Raw genomic sequence first — 17704 nt, 5'->3', positions numbered from 1 at the left:
GGACCAACTGAGACACCTCTGTTTCTGGTAAGAACAGGAATTTCTCTCCCTCGATTGCTTGCAGACAACGTGTTTTGCCAACTGCTCCTCTGTTCAGGCATAGTTCTAAAACGTCACCTGGATCAAGAATTGCGTATGAAATGCAGCTCTTGTTTGTGTGCCGTATGAGACAAAGTTGTACTAAAGAAGTTTAACATTATTTAAATGTGAATTAGGTCCCTGTTCATTGGTACGCTGTTGTTGTTTATTAATTCTCATTCAGTTCAAATCTGGATACTAGTGCTTAGCAAATTCAGCAATTCATTCCAAAATCCATATTAAGACTTTAATTTGCCAACCAATATGTCAGAAAATAATGTGCAAACTTCTGAATTCTTCAGGACTCTTCATCGGGCTAGATGATAAACAGCAAGAGCAGGGAGCAAAAAGTTTTTTGATGGTACAACCATGGAGTCTGCATTTGGATAATCTGAAAACAGTCTTTGAAGCATTGCAAAACTCATGTTGCAAACACAACTGCAGAGTAACTCCTATAAAATAAATATGATAAATATTTTAACTTGAAGAATATTTTAATATGCTATTTGTGTGCACTCATATAATATCCTTCAGGAAACTGTCAAATCATCCTTGCCTATTGAGAGAACAGTATAAATGTTGGTCTCCAAATATATTTTTTTCTACGATGACTTGCATGGCAGAATCAGAAAAACACAATTTATCTCATTTCAAGGTGTGTGTATTTTTTCCTAAAGAAAGTACCCTCCAGCAGTGAGCAAGTATTGTGATGTTTTATAAATCTCTCATATGGGCACACACAGTATAGAATACAGTGTACATTTATGGTCATTTATCTTTTAAAAAAAGTTGAGAAAGATATTGAAAGGCGACTGAAATTATCAAGGGCTCAGTACATCTGCTTATGAATAAAGCCTGAATAGTTTGAAGCGTCGTTGTTGTTTTTAGTTTACAGATGTAAACTGAGCTGACATATGATAGATGACCATATTGAGGATTTTCATGGATGAAATGGTGAGGTAAAATATATATTCCAATATTTGACTACTGGCTTAATTGTTTTTTTTTTCTTTAAAGAAAGAAACAGACAAGGGCTTGGATAATCTTATCCTCCACTGAACATTAGCTGTATCTAATGGTCTTGCTTAGCAGACAGTAAGACTTCGGTCAGCAGAAACGATAGGAAAGTAATTTTTGACATTTTCTTCTTCCTCCCAGTAGCCCCTTGCAACCCTCCCACCATCTCTAGATAGCCCCTCATATATAAAAAACTTTGTCTACTCTTGGTATGAAATCTTGAGTCTACCTACCACCACCCAGCATGGTTGCCTGTGGGCCAAGAGAGGGTAGGATCCAGACGCAATTCCTGGCTAGGCTGGTAGAGCTTCCTCGGGCTTGTCACTCAAGTAGCATATTACTGCCTTACAGGTTTTATTCATGCGTTGCAGTGCCAGAAGGGGAAACTCTGATTGCCCTGTCCCAGTTTTGCGGTTTCTTAAATAAACTTTTCGTAAGGCTTATTTGCATGCCATTATCGTTCTGCCAAGAGAAAAATCATAGGCTGCCCCTCTGTTCCATCAGCAGCGAGGTCCTGAAGCTTAGGCAACATTTGGCAGAAAATAAGCCCTTTGTGTCTGCCTGAAGTGCAGTCTTGTGTGGTCTTCACTTGGAAAGAAAGAAAGAAAGAAAGAAAGAAAGAAAGAAAGAAAGAAAGAAAGAAAGAAAGAAAGAAAGAAAGAAAGAAAGAAAGAAGGGGGCGGGGAGAGGCTTCTTCTCCATTCTGCCTGCTACCAGCATACTTTAATCCCCAAAGGGAGATTCAGCAAAAGACAGAACAATTTGAGAGGACTATAAATAGCCGAGTGGAGCAGATAATGCACAACTGTGATCTCTCTGCTAAGGCGGTATATCATTCTTTAGCATACATCTCTCCACGACTTAATTGTTTAATTGTTCCACAAAACATTCGTGCATCCAATTGTGCATTGCATCTGGCCTGAAGGAAGTGGGGTGTGTGTGTGTGTGCAAGCCAGCAGCTTCCTTCGTGCCTGTTTATCAAACTCCAGGTTAACCCGAGCTCCTGGCTAACTGAAAGTCGGCCATGTCCCCTGATAGGGGCGTGTGCCATCCATTGCTCCCTTGCTTATTCGGAGACGTCTGAAATCTCTGGGATAATGGAGTCTGAGATAAGTGGGTGAGCGCCGCACGAGGCACACTGCCGTCTGGGGACGTGACCAACTTTTCACGTCAGCCAGGTGTGTCTGCTGAAGAAATGGCGTGTGTGGGAGACTAAATAGACTCCACGAAAAGAAAAGAAAAAAGTGTGTGTGTGTGTGTGTGTGTGTGTGTGTGTGTGTGTATATATATATATATATATATATATATATATATATATATATATATATAGCATAACTGATTTTCTCTCACATGCATACTTAACATTCATGCTGCTCCTTGTTCTGTTGCATAGCTATTACAGTGGGATTATTTTATTTGGTTCCTGATGCTTGGCATCAGAAACCACAGCGAAGCATTAGTGTTCTAGCTTTGCCGTTCAGCCATAGGGATGTGATTTCAGTTTTAACCTTCCGTTTGCAACTTGGCTGTCGTGGCTGAGTAAGCAACCTCCTAACGCCTTCCAGCAGCACAAATAGGATGTTTAGTTATCTCAGGGACTGGCTGGCTGGATGAGGAAGAGTGGTGGGCACCCCCTGCCCTAGAACCCCAGCCCCCCCCCCAGGGATGACACAGAAGATGACTTAGACCCCAGGTGGTGGTGGTGGTGGGACACTGGAGAGCAGTATGGGGAAGGGACAAGGTGGAAAGTGCTAGAAGCAAGAGGTAAGAGCGATCAAGCCGGGTTCAGAAGAAGGAGGCCCTTCTAGGACAGGCTGAGAGTCACCATGTGAGCGCAGACTGATAGAGAGGAGTCAGGTTGCCCTTGCTACCCACAGGAGGACAGTCCCAGCCCTGCTGTCTCTCCTCCCCCTCTGACACCCTGATCAAGTAAGAGTCCTGCATGTTCAGGAATTTGTTGTTTTCATTCTCGAGGTGAACTAGCTGCAAGGTTGCCTTCGGTTCTCTTTATCCCTCCTCTTTGTTGTAGAAACTGATTTAAATTTATGCATTCTGTGTTTTCATGTTATGATTTTATCCTGTGAACTGCCCTGAGACCTGCGGGTATAGGGCGATATATAAATTTATTAAATAATATTAAATAATAATGTTGCTGAGCAATGGGCTACACAGGCTGAGAGGAGGAGCCTACTCCCTTGACGCAAATCATATAATAAGCAGCACATTCCTTCTGTACAATATGTAACTGGGTATTCTGCCCTAAAAATCCACATACGTACTCTTGTCTTCCACATTTTTGCTTGACAGGGCACTTCCATAACATCCCAAGTAAATGAAAAAAACAGTCAGTATCCACTTCCTAATATATTTAGCACTGTTAGCTTCATGACAATATCTTCGCCTTGATGTTCCATCCCAATATCCTCTCCATCATATTTTCTGCATCTCATAATGAAAATACCTATATTCATTCCTTAGCCTTAGTTTCAGGGTACCAACGTTATTTGCCAGTGTGGCAGCCAGTGAGCACCTCCAGTTTTTCTCTTGACTAAATCATGCAGGTCAGGTGAACTTCACATCACCTGATATTGACCTGGTATTGTTCCATGTTTGAACATCTTCTGTGGAAGAAAGGAGCACTAAAATACCCTGTATTTTAGTTCTTTCAGAGCCCACAACCTGGGAACTTTTTAAAACCATATTTTCCTGAAAGAGCGAGAAAAGGGGGTTGGGGAAAAGGAGAGAAAGAAAAGCTTCAGATTTGCTGTGATCTCCCTTAATGAATATGTTAGCCAGCTCTTAGCTCCTTACAGGCTTGCGCCCCGGGGAGGTCAGGGCTGGTTCAGCTGCAGGTCAGCATGGAGACTCAGACATGAGCAGTAAAGTTGATTCTTTATTCAAGGAAATAGAATTTTGTTGTTGTTTAGTCGTTTAGTCGTGTCCGACTCTTCGTGACCCCATGGACCAGAGCACGCCAGGCACTCCTGTCTTCCACTGCCTCCCGCAAGTGGAAGTGAGGAACAGGTTTAAGGATTTAGATTTGGTGGACAGAGTGCCTGAAGAACTATGGATGGAGGCTTGTAACATTATACAGGAGGCAGCAACAAAAAGCATCCCATTGAAAAGGAAATGCAAGAAAGCAAAGTGGCTGTCCAATGAGGCCTTACAAATAGCGGGGGAGAGAAGGCAAGCAAAATGCAAGGGAGATAGTGAAAGATACAGGAAATTGAATGCAGATTTCCAAAAAATAGCAAGGAGAGACAAGAGGGCCTTCTTAAATGAGCAATGCAAAGAAATAGCCGAAAACAACAGAATGGGAAAAACCAGAGATCTGTTCAAGAAAATTGGAGATATGAAAGGAACATTTCGTACAAAGATTACCATAATAAAGGAAATAGAATACAAACAGAGAAACTTACGGGGCAAGTAAGTTGCCCCAGTAAATCAGTTGCCAAAATTGACCTCCTGTGCCTCTCACTTTCCCCTAAGTCTCCTCCCTGTCCAGCTGTTTCACTGCAGTCTTAAACTCCAACAGGGAGAGCCCCCCCCCCCGCAACCTCTGCACTCATCGTTCTGCTACATGCAAAAGTCTCTGAGCCCTTGGAGACAAGGGGGAAGGGGAGCTGAATACAGTAGGACCAGCAGGCTCCTGTGATCTGTTGCAGCCTCAGCCCCCCCACTTCCTCAGCTGCCTGTCTTACATCTGTCGTGCTTTCTGCCTCTTCCTCTCTCTCACACACAAGCCTGTTGTTTGTTCGGCATCCAACCATTCTGCCCCCCCCCCAACCATCCTCTGTCTTGTCTTCACCACTTCCTTGGCTCTGAGCCTTCCTGTTCTGAGACTTTTGGGGGAGGGGTTTCCAGCTGGAGCCTCCTACCACTCCTTATCGTCTAGCCCAGTGGTGGCCAAACTTGGCCCTCCAGCTGGTTTTGGACTACAACTCCCATCATCCCTAGCTAACAGGACCAGTGGTCAGGGATGATGGGAATTGTAGTCCCAAAACAGCTGGAGGGCCATGTTTGGCCACCACTGGGCTAGCCAGTCCCTTATACCTCGGTGCTGCTAACACAGTGGCTGGAGGTGCTCTCCATTGCCTCTCAAAACAGGCAGATACTAACATCTTAGCTCTCATAGGTACACTCATCATTCTGTAGTTAAGAGTAGCTGTATGTGTGTGTATGTGTATGTGTGAGAGAGAGAGAGAGAAAAAAATTGATGTGAAGACATCTGCAGCGACTCCTCAGGTGTTACGAGTACAACATTATTTCTGCTAGTCTTGTTCCTCTGGCTTCTTCTCCTGCCCTAAACCTGCACAACTGAGGAGGAGCTTTACAACACACACACACACACACACACACCGTTATGTATCAGAGTTGCTCCAATCACTTACTTTTTCTTTTCTTTTCCTCTTTTTAAATTCTAGGATTAAAGAACCACTTCAGGACAGCATAATAGCTACCTACGAAGAACATGAAGACAGTGTCTATGCAGTGGAATGGTCTTCAGCCGACCCATGGCTATTTGCCTCGTTAAGTTATGATGGGCGGCTTGTTATTAACAGAGTTCCCAGAGCTCTTAAATACCACATACTGTTATAAATCTGTTCACATTTCTTCAGCTTCATTATCTCAGTATTGGCTGATAATTGGAAATACTCCATTTCTCAAATAAGTGTCATGAAAGGAATATCAACCCTTTTCCCTCTAGTGTAAATATTTGAAAATTAAAAGAACTGCTATGAAAATCACTTTTTTTTTACTGTTTTTCTTGTTTTGCAGCTGACATATTTTATATAGTACAGTGGTACCTCTGGTTGCGGACACGATCTGTTCCGGGGTGCCATTCGCACCCCAAAAAGTCTGCAACCAGAGCGGCGCTTCTGTGTGTGCGCGAAGTATGCAGAACGCTTCTGCGCGTGCGGCAAAACCCGGAACTAAACACTTCCGGGTTTGCTGCGTTCCCAAACACACACACACACACACACATGCGTACACATAAATGAAGAGACTACTGTATTACTATCCAATTTCCTTGTATGATCTGTGTTGTCCTATATGAATTAGTTGAACCCAAAGGGAGCATTTACCCATAATTTTTTTAATATTTAGGGAAACAAATGGAATATTGCCAATACACTCACACCAAAGTGAACTATTTCAGTTTCACTTAAGTGTTTCCATAGTGGAGGTTTGTGGTTGAACCAAATCATGTCTTAAAACATTTCTGCCTCTTAAAACAAATAGACATGGGCTGTGTTTGCATTTAATACTAAACTTTAGTCAGTGCAGTGTGACTGAGCCATCTGCAGATAGGAAACCCTTTTTCAAATATCTCAAGGGCTCCCACATGGAAGACGGAGTAAGCTTGTTTTCTCCTGGCTCTGGAGGGTATGGCTCGAACCGCTGGCTTCAAGTTACAAGAAAGGAGATTCCGACTAAACACCAGGAAGAACTTTCTGGCAGTAAGAGCTGTTTGACAGTGAAATGGATTCCTTCGGCAGGTTATGGACTCTCCTTCATTGGAGGTTTTTAAGCAGAGGTTGGATGGCCATCATGGATGCTTTAGTTGAGATTCCTGCATTGCAGGGGGTTGGACTAGATGGCCCTTAGGGGTCCGTTCCAACTCGTATGATTCTGTGATCTGTGTTACATTAACGTGTTTCAGATATTGCACAACAGGAAGTGCAGGGGCCACAAGGCCTGGGAAATAATTCCACTAGCTTTGGGAAGGGAAGATGAATATGGATCCATAAATCCTGCTGTTGCTATAGTGACAGCTTTGGCTTCTGTTGAAAGGGCCTGCCTATTCCTAACCTTTGTCTCTACCCAGCAGCTAGATCGAAATGTGATTTTCCATGTGTGTATGCTGTTCCCAGTATGTAATGATATTACCAAATTGTATTTGTAGGGCCTGGGAAAAGGGAGGCAGACAGGGAAATCCCATTAAAAACACACACACCCCAAAGCTAGATTTTATTCTTGACCGACTAATGAGTACAAATCTAAATTCATACAGTCCATGGTGGGTATTTTTCTACCTCTATTTTAATAATTCCTGCAAGTAGCGATCACCCTTGGAGCTTCAAGGGTGGGATCACGTCCATTTCATACCTGATAAAGCTGATGCGTCATATGAGCGGACAGCGTGAGCTCTCCTTGGCTTCAGCAATAAACCTTTGCTAATGAAGAAATGAATTTTGAAATAGTGGGTTTAAAAAAGAAAGTTGGTGTGTTTTATCTTCACTTTAACATACCGAAGCATTACACTGTTGAATTGATTTTACCTGTTAAAAGTTATCTGCCGTAGCTAATTTCGCCATGGACTCGCATGGAAGGAGTGAGGTACACTTCATATATTGAAAACAATGCTATAGGTAGATATGGTAATAGGGTTATAGAACTAATTTTCTAATTTGCTGGCAAGAAGCTGGACTGTGGATCCCCCTATGAACAAACAATCCCATAGAGCCTGAACCCCAGTTTATCCACATGGATGGTAGGCTCAAGAAGCAGATGAAACACAGTACCTTTGCTAGAGCTGCTGCCAGTCAGAGTAGACAGTAGTGGGTTTGATGGACAGATAAGGCAACTTCCTGTGTTGAGTGAAATGGAAACATGCTGAAATTATGGCATGGGGTTTGTTCAGATATAAATTGTGGTTGCACTAACCATAGTTTAGACCAGGCACCCCCAAACTTCAGCCCTCCAGATGTTTTGGACTACAATTCCCATCTTCCCTGACCACTGGTCCTGTTAGCTAGGGATCATGGGAGTTGTAGCCCAAAACATCAGGAGGGCTGCAGTTTGGGGATGCCTGGTTTAGACTCTTAAACCACGCTTTTTGGTCCAATTTTATAGGCAAAGTATATTTTCTGTGATTTCCTTCCATGATAATTTCTGGGTGCTAGGTCAGACAGTGGCCTCTAAGGGTTAAGCACCACCCCAAACCATGAGTTCAGATGTATCATCATATGACAATTTAATGAAATTACGGTAGTTTTCAAACCAGCTTCAGACTCCCAATTTCAAATCATCATTTGTTGGCCACTGGCAAACCATATTTTGCCAGACGGTGTTGGTTTAGACATTACGACAAACCTTAGTTTTGTGTGCTAAAGCATGGTTTGGTGTTGCCTCTTTTCTGCACTAATGGTCTTTTTCATTCATTCCATCCACCTTAAAAAGAAGCCCTCCTTAAGTCTAATATGTCAACTCTTGCAGCTTACTATTCTGTGACTGTTGGTTCATCCTAATAAATTGGGCATCATGTATTGCTGCTTCTTAGGGAAGCATGTGGGTGTTTGATGGGTCAATGCAGCTGCCTGGAGTTTTGGATTCACCTGGGGGATGAATCCAGGCTCTCCTTTTGGGTGTGACTGTTGGTGGAAACATTGTGAGCCCTTGCACTTCGAAACTGACCACTGTGCTACTGCTTCCCCGGCAGTCTTCTATCCAGGACTCCCAAACCCAGTCATAGCTTGTGAAGCTTCAGCAATGTTACAGCATCAATGCATCTTCAGACCATGCCTTGGGACTATTTGTATTTAACAAACTAAGTGTAAAGAAGCAAAGCAGCTTTGAAAATATTGAACACTGGTGCATTTGCATATCCAGGGAACAGTCATTTGCCGTCAAATGAAAGATAGAAAAGAATAGCGTTCACTTTTTTAAAAAATGCTTACACACACACACACACCCCAATACTCTGAATATTTTGCATTTGGCTTTTGAGATGTTTATTGCATAAATGAGGAATTAAAAGAGGAGCACCATTAGATGGGTGCCATTGAGGGAATTCAGCTTTCACGTTGGCAATGCAGGCTTTTCAACCCCCTGCACCATTAAGAAACCTATTACATATAATTACAAGCATAGTGTGATGTTTGTTATTCCATAGTATCATATAATGAAATAGAAAGGAAAGGAACCATGTTGTATTTATTTACTTACTTAGGTTTAGCACTTGATGCAAAGTCTGCCAAAAACTGCATGTTTTTGTCTGCTTTAAAATGAACACTAAGCCTAAATGCTAAAGCTTAAAACTAAACATTTCTCTGTTTTCTCCATGGACTTCTATTTTTTTCTGCTTGTTAAGAAACACAACTTATTTTTGCTCTTAAACATTTAATTAGGAGGCTGTGTGCACAACCAGAAGCAAAAGGTGTTACGATGCAGGGAGGAACAAACAGTACCTTTCTATGTTATTTGTGCTTGTTAATAAAGCTGGCATTTTGGTTAATGAAAATGGGTGTGTTCTGATCTGAAGTGCTGGTGGTGAGGAACCTGGCTGTTCTTATCTTACCTCATGTTGTTGCTTTGGTCCTCTATACTTCCTAACACTAGTCAGCGAGAGGTGTATGTACAAGAAGGTTAGGGGAAAAAGAAAGCCCAGTCAGGTCACAAACTAGCTCTGGAAGTTCAACATACAGCGGGCATGTCAGTCAGGGCCAATCTGTGTTGTTTGGTGCTTGGTGTTCATGGTGGACGGCCGGAAGAGGAAGACAGAAGGTTCATGAAGAAGAAGGAAGTCCTGAAAGGAAAGCAAGGTGCCTTGGCGGTGGAAGACTTGCTGGGGTAGCCAAATCGCTTGACTTAGGCTGAAGAGCAGGGCCAGCTCATGACATTTTGGCACCTGAGGCAGATCCCAAAATTGCACTCCCCTCCCTGCCAGGGAAGGAAGGGGTGAGGGAAGATTGACATCAGGATCTGTTGACCCTGAGGGAAGAACATGCCCACTGTGTTGGGGGCGGGGGAGAGAAGAGAGATGCAGTTCAAAATCACAGTTTTCCATCTCTGTTTCCACCCATCCCTGTTTTACTCAAACTTATGCTGCTGTTTTAAGCCGCCACTTTTCTCTGTCGGTGTCCTTCTCCTCTCACTCCCATTACTGCTGTGCAGCCTGCTTTCGCTCCCCTTGCTGACACCATGCAAATCCAGCATTATGACACAGCACTACGGTACAGATCCTCCAATGGGTGCTGCGTGATGACAGCCTTACATTTTTCATGTATGGGAGAAGATCTAGAAATCACAGCGGCTTAAGACGGTTTTTGCCTTCAGACTCACAAAGATAAGACATACGAGGAAAAGGGAGGAGGAGGGAGGAGGAAAAGCAAGCTCAAGGAAAAGTTCTGAAAGCTGCAGCCAATGTCACTGGCAGTTCTGGCAGTTCCTCTCCAGAAGCACACACTCCCCATCCCCAATTAAATCTAGGAGCAGAGCTGGTGGCAACATCCATTCCAGGAGGCAGGGCAGCTCCTGCCACACAGTTCTTCCTTCAGACAGTGGGCTTGATAGCAGTTAGAACCCTTCCCTCTCCCTTGCTCTGGGATGGATCTGGCTGCAGACTAACAGTTGTCCTTTCCTGGTCCTCTATAGAAAACACAGCATTTATCTTTGTTTCGGATAATAAAATAATATTTTTTTATTTATACCCTGCCCTTCCTGATTCAGAAACCTGGGCTCAGGGTGGTTAACAACAAATTTAAAACACTTAATTGTAATGCAACATAAAAGCAGCATAAAATACAGTATAAAAGCATGCATAACAATATAATTCAAAGTTCAAAAATCAGTTGGGGGGGAAATCCATCCAATAAACATTAGATAGACACCAGGGCTAGCTGGCTAAATTAGTCCTACTTGGGCCAGCGAGGAGGCCAGGGAAGAATTAGCTGTGGGGTCCCAGAGCGGGTAATCTTCATAAAAAGGGGAGGGGTAGAGAAGGGAAATAAAAGATCAGGCTGAGTTCAAATTAAAGGCCAGTTGAAATAGCTCTGTCTTACAGGCCCGGCGGAAGGAGGTTAAATCCTGTAGGGCCCTAGTCTCATGGGACAGCATTCCACCCGGTCGGAGCCATCACTGAAAAGGCCATGGCCCTGGTGGAGGATACTCTGACTTCCTTAGGGCCCGGGAGCTCTAAACTATGGTTATTCATGGACCTTACGGTCCTCTGCAGGGCATACCAGGAGAGGCGCTCCCGTAAATACAAGGGCCCTAAGCCACAAAGGGCTTTAAAGGTCAAAACCAGCACCTTGAACCTGACCCTATACTCCACCGGGAGCCAGTGCAACTGGTAAAGCACTGGGCGAATGTGCTCCCATGGCAGGGACTCTGAGGAGCCTCACTGCAGCATTCTGCACTCGCTGAAGTTTCTGGGACAGTTTCAAGGGCAGTCCCGCATAGAGCGAATTACAGTAGTCAAGCCTGGAGGTGACCGTTGCATGGATCACTGTGGCCAGATTGGGGCAGGAGAGGTAAGGGACCAAGTGCTTAATGCGGCAAAGATGGAAAAGGTCGCCTTAGCTGTCGCTGTAACCTGCGCCTCCCTGGAAAGGGAGGTGTCAAGGATTACACCCAAACTCTTAACGGAAGGCACTGGCACTAATTGGGCCCCCGCAAGAGAAGGGAGTTGGTCCCTCATCTCCATGCCATCCCGACCCAGCCAGAGGACCTCTGTCTTCGAAGGATTTAGGTGAAAACGTTGTATATACTTTAGGGAGTGATGGAGCAGTATAGATGCTTTTTGCTGAATGTTCCTGCGACACTCCCAAGGCGGTGCTCGGATCTGTTCCTTTTGTGAGGCGGCCCAAAATGAAGAAAGTGGACTTGAAGGGATGAGCGTCCCTACTGATTAGCAGAAAAGCTGCGGCCCATCACCTGAGGAGGCTGCTGAACTGTAAGCCACAGATAACTTTCCATATCAATTTGCACACTGCTTCTGCTCATTCCACCTGCTGGTTTAGTCAGGGAGAGAACCAGTGAAGTGAGAAGAAAATGACACGGAGGAGTTCTGGAAAATGAGAAAAAGACAAAGGAGAAGAGAAAGGTAAAAGGGAGACTGACAAGTACAGAACGAGAAGTGAATTGGAAATGACAGGACCGGGGAAGCATCAGCTTGGGAAGTGGAAACGGGGAACACGCACACAAAATAGACAGAAAATGGGGTTTAAAAAGGCAAAGGGGAATTGCAAGCAACTAACGAAACCCCATGAGCAGGGGGGGAGTGGAAGGAGCAGGTGGACTAGTGCTAGTTCACCTTACAGAATGGCTAGCTGGATAAATTTGGGCTGCTAGAGGACAGTGGGGATCGGCAAAGCGAATGGCTACTTATCGAGACAGTTTTTCAAATGCTTACACCAGATTTAAAGAGATTTATGGTTTTTTTTCATTATCATATATATATCAAAGCAGAACATTAAATTCCCCCCCTCCATGGTTCCTTCTGATTACCCCTTACTGCTGCATATTCTAATTGTGTTTTTTTTCTTTTCTCATTTCATCTCAGCGTAATTTTTTACTGCTGAATTGAATCTTGCTAATGTTTTAACCCATTTACAATGATTCTTCAAATAGTCTACAAACATTTTCCAATCTTCCTTGAATACCCTTTCCTCTTGATCCCTTATTCTGTTGGTTAGACTCACCAGTCCTGCATATTCCATCATTTTCGTCTGCCACTCCTCCTTGCTTGATACTGTTCCCTCCCTCCATTTCTGGGCATATACCACTCAGGCTGCCGCAGTTGCATAGAGAAACAGATTCCTTTCATCTCTGGGGATATCTGACTCAGTTATTCCCAAGAGAAATGCTTCTGGTCTTTCACACACACACACACACACACACACACACACACACACACGGGACCTTTTAAACATTTTTTTTTGTTTCATAATATACCTCTCTTTCAAATCAAAACCAGTGAAGGCAGTGAAGGTCCTGTGTGAGTGCCTGGAGGCGGTTGGAGGATGGATGGCGGCTAACAAATTGAGATTGAATCCTGACAAGACAGAAGTACTGTTCGTGGGGGACAGGAGGCGGGCAGGTGTGGAGGATTCCCTGGTTCTGAATGGGGTAACTGTGCCCCTGAAAGACCAGGTGCGCAGCCTGGGAGTCATTTTGGACTCACAGCTGTCCATGGAGGCACAGGTCAATTCTGTGTCCAGGGCAGCTAGCTGTCTATCAGCTCCATCTGGTATGCAGGCTGAGACCCTACCTGCCTGCAGACTGTCTAGGCAGAGTGGTGCATGCTCTAGTTATCTCCCGCTTGGACTACTGCAATGCGCTCTACGTGGGGCTACCTTTGAAGGTGATTCGGAAACTACAACTAATCCAGAATGCGGCAGCTAGACTGGTGACTGGGAGCGGCCGCCGAGACCACATAACACCGGTCTTGAAAGATCTACACTGGCTCCCAGTACGTTTCCGAGCACAATTCAAAGTGTTTGTGCTGACCTTTAAAACCCTAAATGGCCTCGGTCCAGTATACCTGAAGGAGCGTCTCCACCTCCATCATTCTGCCCAGACACTGAGGTCCAGCACCGAGGGCCTTCTGGCGGTTCCCTCGTTGCGAGAAGCCAAGTTGCAGGGAACTAGGCAGAGGGCCTTCTCGGTGGTGGCGCCTACCCTGTGGAACGCCCTCCCAACAGATGTCAAAAAGGAAAACAACTACCAGACTTTAGGAGACATCTGAAGGCAGCCCTGTTCAGGGAGGCTTTTAATGTTTAGTAGATTATTGTGTTTTATTCTTCTGTTGGAAGCCGTCCAGAGTGGCTGGGGAGACCCGGCCAGATGGGCGGGGTATAAATAATAAATTATTATTATTATTATTATTATTATTATTATTATTATTATTATTATTATGCCATCTCCCAGAAGCCCTTAGCCAATTTACATGCCCACCACACATGGCAGAATGCATCTCTTTGCATTTCCAACATTTGTCTGATTCTGATTTATGCATTTTTTGCTAGTTTACTTGGTGTCAGATATCATCTATATATCATGTTCATAAAATTCTCTCTTAACGCATAACAGCTGTAAAGACTTGATCTGGGCTGGGGTGGTGGTGAGTATGATAGTGTACTATTCATTAGCGTGCTTCCCTCTATAGGTAGGCTGCTGAAGCGGACCTGAGCAATCTGGCAAAGGAAGAAAACATGGCTTTGCTGATTGTAGTTGTTCTGGGCCTAAGAAATCATTGTGAATGTGTAAGAGCTATTCACAGCCCTAAACCTTCAATAGAAGTCACGAAGTCCTTTAACTGGTCCAGCAAACAACCCTTCTAAATATAATAAACTGCACCTCACTAATGGAGATGCCAGAGGTTGATCTTGGGATCTTCACATGCAAGGTACAGTAGATGCAATTATTCTTCAATATCAACTTCGGTGAACTGTGCATGCCTGATTAACATCTTCCAAAGCAACTACTCTATTCCGGACTTAAAAATGGAAAGCGTAATGCTGGTGGTCAACAAAAGAGGTTCAAAGGCTCTCTCAAGGTAAATCTTTAAAAATGTCATATAAACACCAGCAACTGGGAAACACTGGCCTGCAAGCGCTCCAATGGGAGAACAGCCTTTACCAAAGGTGTCATGGGCTTTGAAGACGCTCGAACCCAGGACAAAAGGGAGAAACGTGCTAAGAGGAAGGCACGCTTGGCAAACCCTCACCATGATCAACTCCCTCCCAGAAACCTATGTCCCCACTGTGGAAGGACATGTGGATCCAGAATTGGCCTCCACAGTCACATACAGGCTCACTGTTAAAACAGTGCTTGTGGAAAACAATCTTACTCAGCTACGAGTGATCGCCAAAGAAGAAGATGACCACTAAGCTACAGCCTCTTCTCTCAGTTGTTTGTTTATTAGCTGTTTCACATATGCACGTCTTCAGTCTATCGTCTGAAGGCAGCCCTGTATCGGGAAGTTTTTGATTTTTGATGTTTTTATATATGCTGTAAGCCTCCCAGAGTAGCTGGGGAAACCTAACCAGATGGGCGGGGTATAAATATTTATTATTATTATTATTATTATTATTATTATTATTATTACCCCCAAGCTGCAGTGTGGGGGACAAATGGTCATGTGCAAAAGTTAGGTGTCCTTAACTTTCTCCAGATTTTTTTTATTGTAAAATATACAATTGATGTAAATAACAACCAAAACCAAACAATGTAGAATGGCAATGTAGAAGAGTTTGCTCATTTCCCACACTGAGAAGTGTACAAGTACAATCCAGCGACAAGGATTATGTTGTCTCATGCACACATTACACAAAAAGGCAAGTGGCTAATAATTTGGACATTGTTTACTTTGGTTTTATTGTATGGCTCTTTTTGTTCAACAGTGATCTATAACTGTATATAGACTATGTTCGATAGCAATGTATTTTTTGTAGAATTTTGTATAACCCTTTTCTTTTGAGAATTAAAAAGAGAGAGAGAGATTGCTGCAAAGTATCAGGAAATCACAGAAAAGGCAAGACAACATTGGACACAAGCCGATGCCTCCTTGACACAGAGCACAGCACTGGAACCAAGCGAAGGTTGTGTTAATTAGTGTCCGTTAAAAAATTAACGTCAAAATTCTTATGAGAGTGGTTTTATTACCATTCATTAGCTGGACAGTCCTGTTGGGTTTGGTTGGAGGGTGGTCTCCCTCTTTTTTTGAAATATGTTATATTCAGAGTACCCATACTACTGTGTATTCCTGCCTTGAAAGGCCAATGAACATTTCACTTGCATGGAATGATGGGATTCTTGTTAGCTGCAATTGAGTTTCCCTGAACTTGGCCTCCTGCCTTTGTAAGTGCCGGCATTGCCTTCCCTCCTCCGCAGCTAATCTTAAGCAGGGTCTTGGCCGCTGCTGATAATTCTTCAAGCGCTCCTTCTGAACAGTATGTAGTGCAAATGGCTTTCTTGAAAGGGCCCTTTAGAACCTATAGGAAAGCTGAACGAAAAGCATGCAGTGTGTCTTCTGAAGTCCGAATTTTTCTCTGGTGCAAAACCCCTTTTATGTTAAGAGGCGTATGTGAGCGTGAGTCAGGCCTTGCTGCTGCTGTACCTTGAACGATGACACAGAGCATAGGGATTTTGTTTTGACATCTTGGGACCCTGGGCAATTTTGTAAATGGAAGGTTTGTTTCTGTAGGGCATGTTTTCTTAAGATGCAGTGCAGCCTCATGCATTTGAAAAGAACTGCTACTAGAAGCCCTTTGGATCTTACAATTTGGGCGTAACTGCACACAAACGCCATGGAGTCCACCTATAATCAAAGCTGAGTTTCTCCTGAAGCAACCATAACCTCAAAGTGCAGGAGCACTACCCATCTGATAGTCCCCTGAATTACAATTTGGGGTTTTAAGAATTCTGAAATGTGTCAGTGGTTAAGAGCAGGGCCATCTTAAGCCCATCCAGCGCCCTGGTGCTAGGTCCCTCCAGCGCCCCCCTCCAGAGGCCCCCCCCAAGGATCCGGGAGTACCAAGTGGACCGCGGCAGCAGCGGGAGGCCACCTCCAAGGACTCCACGCTGTGCCTCCTCGTTTCCCCAGCACTGGGTTCCACTCAGTCAAGCTTCGCCACCAGCGCGCGCACCGCGGGACCAGCAAGAGCTGCTTGGGCACTGTGCACGCGCTGGTGGGGAAGCACGACTGAGCGGAACCCAGCGCTGGGGAAACGAGAAGGAGGCGCAGTGCGGAGTCCTCGGAGAAGGAGCGCAGTCCTGGCCAGATCGCTGGAACCCTGCACTCACTTGGCGCCCTTCCAGCACCCGGCACCGTGGTTCTCCGCGCCACTAGCCTCTATGGCTAGGACGGGCCTGGTTAAGAGGTCCAGCTATGAAATCAAGAAGTTGTATGGGACAAATCTCTCGTTGGCCCTTTCTCCTCACAAGAGAGAGGGGGGGCAGCCTAGGGCAGCAAATACGTATGTGATTAAAAATCGCAATTAAAAATAAATTGAAATTTTTGAAATATTTGAAAACTGTCAAAACCACCTAAAAATAAAGCACAACGAAGCAGCTGTAATCCAAAGGACAGGTGCTGCCAGACTGTGGGTCAGCTATTGTGTAGCGCTTGTGGAAACTCAAGTTCCACAGATTGAAGCAACCTGTTAAGATGCGATAGGCAAGCCCACACCCACCTCTCTGCCTTCAAGCCTTGTTTCTGCAATTTGGCAGGTAATGGCATTTACCTTACAGGGTGGGTCTTCAGCTGGCACCTGAAACTCACCAGCTGTGTCTCGGAAAGAAGATCTGTAATGGGGGGGGAGCCCTCCACTAAGAAGGCCCTGCCTCTGGTTGCCACCTAAAGTACCTCAGGGTTTCATTCAATGTTAATCATTCTCAGAGCAGACCAGCTGAAATTAACATAAAGGACTAACTTGGGCCTACTTTTTATTTAAAAATACAGTCTGGCCACACCTGGAGCCTACCACATTCTCCACTTTTAAGGCAGAGGTTGCATTATGTGGCTGGAATTGAGGCATGGTTGGAATGGCCAGGAATGATGGAACTCCCAAAAAAACTTAGGAAGGGCTACATGTTCCCCTTACAGGGTTGTTGTAAGGATCACAAATAGGTGATGTATGTGAAGTGTCTTGAACCCTCTGAGGTACGTTGTTTAAGTTGTTTATTGTTGCTAATTTATTCAGGAAGGTTTGGTGTCAGGGTCATAGGCATAGCTGCCAAGTCTCCCGTATTCCCCGGGAAACCCCCGTTTTTCCAGCTGTCCCCAGCCCCCCAAAAACAGATTTTTTTGTTTCCCCCCGGTTTATTCTGGCGTGGCGGCCATTTTGGAACTGGGCAGAGCATGCTCAGAAGCGACTTTTGA

At 44.5% G+C, this 17704-nt stretch overlaps 1 protein-coding gene across 2 annotated transcripts in view; it reads left to right on the top strand.

Moving 5' to 3' along the window:
• Window positions 1-5843, top strand: part of EIPR1 (EARP complex and GARP complex interacting protein 1) — a 59670-nt gene extending 53827 nt beyond the window's left edge. For both annotated transcript variants that reach the window (XM_035109920.3, XM_035109919.3), the window contains one exon: window positions 5520-5843. In XM_035109920.3, the coding sequence (XP_034965811.1) occupies window positions 5520-5694 (175 nt within the window). In that variant the 3' untranslated portion in view covers window positions 5695-5843. The remainder of the gene's footprint in view (window positions 1-5519) is intronic.
• Window positions 5844-17704: the final 11861 nt, after the last annotated feature.

Source organism: Zootoca vivipara, chromosome 3 (assembly GCF_965207765.1).
Source record: "Zootoca vivipara chromosome 3, rZooViv2.hap1.1, whole genome shotgun sequence".
Classification (NCBI taxonomy): Eukaryota; Metazoa; Chordata; class Lepidosauria; order Squamata; family Lacertidae; genus Zootoca; species Zootoca vivipara.
This window is presented reverse-complemented; position numbering and strand designations above follow the sequence as displayed.